Source organism: Conger conger, chromosome 1, assembly GCF_963514075.1.
Source record: "Conger conger chromosome 1, fConCon1.1, whole genome shotgun sequence".
NCBI classification, from domain to species: Eukaryota; Metazoa; Chordata; class Actinopteri; order Anguilliformes; family Congridae; genus Conger; species Conger conger.
Genome location: NC_083760.1, coordinates 89,813,851 through 89,818,850, shown reverse-complemented (window position 1 = coordinate 89,818,850; position 5,000 = coordinate 89,813,851). Strand labels below are relative to the sequence as shown.

General features: G+C 46.0%; 1 protein-coding gene across 1 annotated transcript in view; it reads left to right on the top strand.

The window, feature by feature from the left end:
• The first annotated feature begins 2,186 nt into the window (after positions 1-2,186).
• Positions 2,187-5,000, top strand: part of tonsl (tonsoku-like, DNA repair protein) — a 26,941-nt gene continuing 24,127 nt past the window's right edge. Inside the window, exons 1-4 of the mRNA XM_061249921.1 lie at positions 2,187-2,436; positions 3,056-3,151; positions 3,594-3,736; positions 4,945-5,000. The exon at positions 4,945-5,000 is cut by the window's right edge and continues 128 nt beyond it. Coding sequence (XP_061105905.1) covers positions 2,412-2,436; positions 3,056-3,151; positions 3,594-3,736; positions 4,945-5,000 — 320 coding nt within the window. The 5' untranslated portion in view covers positions 2,187-2,411. The remainder of the gene's footprint in view (positions 2,437-3,055; positions 3,152-3,593; positions 3,737-4,944) is intronic.

Below are 5,000 nucleotides of genomic sequence, written 5' to 3'. Positions count from 1 at the left end.
CAGTCCGAGGAACCACTAAAAAAAACCAAAATGTGACAATGCTACAATGATTTTTACATTTTAATCAGAAACTCCGTAATTAATGTCATTCATGTGTTGCTGTCTATCTTGGCCAGGTCACTCTTGAAATCTGAATGAGTGGTTAAATAAAGGTCAAATTAAAACTTTGGCGGAGCCAAATAAAGTCACCGATGAAAGTACTGTGTATGTACGCCAGATGCAGGAAAACCAAAACAAAACAAAAAGCAAAACAACTCGACCTGAGATAACTTGGATACAGTGACTCACCTTTGTGCATGTCTAAATTGCAGTACCCAGTCTTCACACTAGAGGGCACGGAACCACTTGTTTTCGTGAACAGGTAACTTTGAACTTGATGTCAGCCTATGATTGATGTTGGGGAAATGACAATTAAGCACAGGGTTTAAACACTATTGCGGAATAGTATCATGCGTAAACAAATGGTAATTCTGGCTTTTATCGGCCGAGCCTGCATTAAGATAGCTCAACTAGCAGTTCTACAGACAATAAATGGTTGGCATTTATATTGCGCCTTTATCCAAAGCGCTGTACAATTGATGCTTCTCATTCACCCATTCATACACACACTCACACACCGATGGTGATTGGCTGCCTTGCAAGGCGCCGACCAGCTCGTCAGGAGCATTTGGGGGTTAGGTGTCTTGCTCAGGGACACTTCGACACAGCCCGGGCGGGGGATCAAACCGGCAACCCCCCCGCCTGCCAGACAACTGCTCTTGCTGCCTGAGCCATGTCGTCCTATAATTCTCTTATTGAGTAAAGGGTTTGTTTTCTTGCAGTAAGATGTTACCCACAATTACTGAATTAAATAAACTGAAGATATTTCTGAAATAAACTGAAGAGATTCCATCTTATTGTGTGTGTGCGTGCATGTGTGTGCATGGGCGTATGTGTGTGTGCGTGAGTGTGTAGGGTGCCACTGTTAGGGGGTTGGTAAACTCGTGACCGAACTAACCAAACCGAACTAAAAGCAATAACAGAGATTTCTTACAAAGCATTTTGCCTCTCATTCATCCATTCACACACACACCGACGCGACTGGCTGCCATGCAAGGCACCAACCAGCTCATTGAGAGCATTTGGGAGTCTTGCTCAGGGACACCCTGGAGACCTCAGCCCGCTCTTATCTCCTGAGTTAAAGTCACCCCCAATACTCCATAACCCAATCTTCAGTGGACATTGCTCACCACTTTTTAATGCTCACATCATTTTAACTCTGGGTGGCATGAATCTCTGTGTGGAGTTTACATGTTCTCCCTGTGTTTGTGTGGGTTTCCTCCAGGTACTCCGGTTTCCTCCCACAGTCCAAAGACATGCAGGTTAGGCTGATTGGAGAGTCTAAATTGCCCATAGGTATGAGTGTGTGAGTGAATGGTGTGTGTGCCCTGCGATGGACTGGCAACCTGTCCAGGGTGTATTCCTGCCTTTCGCCCAATGTATGCTGGGATAGGCTCCCCCCTGCGACCCTGTTCAGGATAAGCGGGTTAAGATAATGGATGAATGGATCATTTTAACTGGAAGTTAAATGCCATCATTTAACTCTTCAATCCGAGTACTTGTACACAAAGTCTCCAAACAGAAATGGGGTCACAGGGGTTGGGGATGATATTCTTTAGTCTTTCTCTTTCTTTCATCTCCCTCTCACTTGTTATCAATTCAATTCACGCTTTATTGGCATGACATATTTTCCAATACAAATGCCCCGCATTATATAAGCAAACAGAATATTGACAAAGACAATAATCTTATTAACAAAGGTTACAGTCTATCTCGTTCTCTCTCTTTCTGGCTGATGTGCATTCAGCCTTTGGGTCTGGTTTATCCTGGCATTCCGGCATCACAACCACATTAGTCTGTGAGATCTCTGCCAGAAGCCTTATGCTGAAAGGGTAATGGTGTACAGGGAGTAGGCATTGAGACGGGAATGTTCATATATGACAACGCCCTTTCAAATCGTGACTTCACTGATTAATTGCTCATTAATCGCGACAAGAAAACAAGTGGGTCTGCTACGATATGTCGGCTGACCTTACCAACATGGCCGCCTCAATCCCCGTTTTGATTTCCTTCAGAATCATCCGATGCGTCACACCTATTTCCAACCAATTGGAAGTGCCGAAGCCATTCATTGGCAATAAAGTATCAGGCGCGCTATTGCGAATCGGAAGACAGTTAAAAACAATTAGCTAGCATTGGTCGAGTTGCTAGTTCAGCTAAAAGTGAGAATGCTCTTGTTTTTGTCGCGATGAGCTGTGATGAAAAAGTGAAAAAGAAAGAAAACACGAGATAGACTAAACGCGATTGCTAAGAATCAAAAACTTATTTTCGTGTACGTGGTGCCTTGGCTGGGTTAACCTGCTAACTGCGATATGAGCGCTTCCCGGCTGATAAAACGTAAGTAGCATTAGCTCGCAACAGGGCCAGTTTGTGAGTTTAAGTTGCCATCTCGGTGTTCCTGAATCGAAATGATTTGTATTACTTCGTAATTTGTTAACAGACTAGGTTTTTTTAAGGACGTTTTCAGACCGTAATAGGTTAGACTTTGATGTTTTAAGCCTGACGTTATCGTTGTCATTTATAGCGAGCTAACACGAGTAGCGCTGTAAATATTTTAGCTAGTTAGCATTATGTTTGGATTGGCACCACCTCTCAGACAATGACGTCCATGTTCAGAGAGTGTTTTCAGTGTAAAAGAAGCATCGGTGAATTCAACTGATTAACGTGAGCGGCACGCTATAAGCAGTCGAAGGGGGAAGTTTGTCTCGCTGCTAACTTTTTAACAGATTTATATAAAACGTAGCTATGGAACATTTTGGTATTGTTCCTGATACTCTTCTGTCACTAACATTTGTCGAGCGGATAATTTCAATATAACCTGTCAATTTCTCTCTCATCCCTCTCTTTCTCCTCCCTCTCCTATCTCTCTCCTCCCTCCATGTCCCTATCTCTCTTCTCTCCTGTTCTCCCCTTCTCCCCTCTCCCTCTCTGCCCATCCATCCGGATGTCACTCCAGAGTTGCAGAAAGCTAAAGGCAAGGCTCAGAGCAGCAGCAATCTAAGGGAAGAGGCCAGCTTGTGCAATCAGCTGGGAGAGGTGCTGGCGAAAAATGGTGGGTAACTCGATCAGTGTTCGGCTGGAGTCCGTGACGGTGCAACAATACCGTCCGCATGTTCATAGACAAGTTAGAGCTGACGGCGTTTTCCCTGCTGTATTCTGGGTGTCGTTTCACAAGTATGTGATTGGAATGTTCTTGACTGAACAAGCTAATGCTGATGTAACAATCACTACTGACAAAAGCATCGGAGTTCTAGAACACTAACTTAGAATGTTGAAAAAATTTAAATGGTTAAAAACAGTTTTTTTGTGTTTTCATTTTGTTTATTATAGTTTCAAAACTTGAGCATAATTCACATTTCTATGTTAAAAGCGTCCATGGTGCATTTCTGAGCCCAGAAACCTGTTCCACTGTTGAATGTAACGCAGTGTTGTGTAAAATCAGTCCCTGCATGAGAGTGTAACAGCAGAACCCTCCCCATCCACCTGTCTCCCAGGTGACTTCCAGGCTGCCATCGAGGAACACCGGCAGGAGCTGGCCCTGTCCGAGGTCCTGCACGACGTGATTGGCTGTGCTGTAGCCAATCGGAAGATTGGAGAATGTTTTGCGGAGCTGGGAAACTTCGAGGCAGCTCTGAAGGTGAGCATGTGAGGCCTAGACCAGCACATTTCGGGCGTCCTGGTTTGTATCCTGGCCGGGGGCCTCTCCGTTTCAAGGCCCTAGTGTTGGCATTTCAGGCTGCTAAGGGGACTGCCCCACCTTACATACAATCCCTGATCACTTCCTACTCCCCAGCTAGACCACTCCGGTCTGCCAGCTCTGGTCGCCTTACGGTTCCCTCTCTACGTGCACCTGGCGGTCGAGCTGCACGTTCACGCCTGTTTTCCGTTCTGGTTCCTCAGTGGTGGAATGACCTGCCTACCACTGTCAGAACAGCAGAATCCCTCCCCCTATTTCGACGCAGACTCAAAACCCACCTTTTCAAACTCTACCTTAGTCCTCCCTCCTGATTTCCCCTGCCCCTCCTTTCTGATATCCCTATCCTTGTCTAACCCCCCCCCCCCCCCCCCCAAAAAAAAAAAAAAATTCTGATGTCAACTATGTTTAGAACAGCATTTCCTGTGTATTTTGCTAGTTTCTGGATGTGATGCTCTGACTTATAGTAGAACCTATGCACTTGTAAGTCGCTTTGGATTAAAAGCGTCTGCCAAATGACTAAAATGTAAATGTAAATGTTTGCATGTTCTCCCTGTGTCTGTGTGGAGTCTGCATGTTCTCCCCATGTCTGTGTGGAGTCTGCATGTTCTCCCCGTGTCTGTGTGGAGTCTGCATGTTCTCCCTGTGTCTGTGTGCAGTCTGCATGTTCTCCCCGTGTCTGTGTGGAGTCTGCATGTTCTCCCCGTGTCTGTGTGGAGTCTGCATGTTCTCCCCGTGTCTGTGTGGCGTCTGCATGTTCTCCCGGTGTCTGTGCAGAGTGGATGTTCTCCCTGTGTCTGTGTGGAGTCTGCATGTTCTCCCCGTGTTCTCCCCGTGTCTGTGGAGTTCACTCCAGGTGTCCAGTTTTCTGGAGTTTTTTTTTTTTTTGAGGTAATAGAAGTGTCTTCTATGATGCAATATTAATTTTATCTGTAAGTAATATGCCCATCTCTCTCACTCTCCCTTCTTCTCGCCCTCTTTCTCTCTCTCCCCTCTCTTCCTCCCTCTTCTACCTCTCTCCCTCTCTTTCCCCCCTCCCTCTCTCTCTCTCTCTCTCTCTCTCTCTCTCTCTCTCTCTCTCTCTCTCTCTCTCTCTCTCTCTCTCTCTCTCTCTCTCTCTCTCTCTCTCTCTCTCTCTCTCTCTCTCTCAGCACCAGCGTCTCCACCTGCACTTGTCTCGCTCGGTTCGGGACGCTGCGGAGGAACA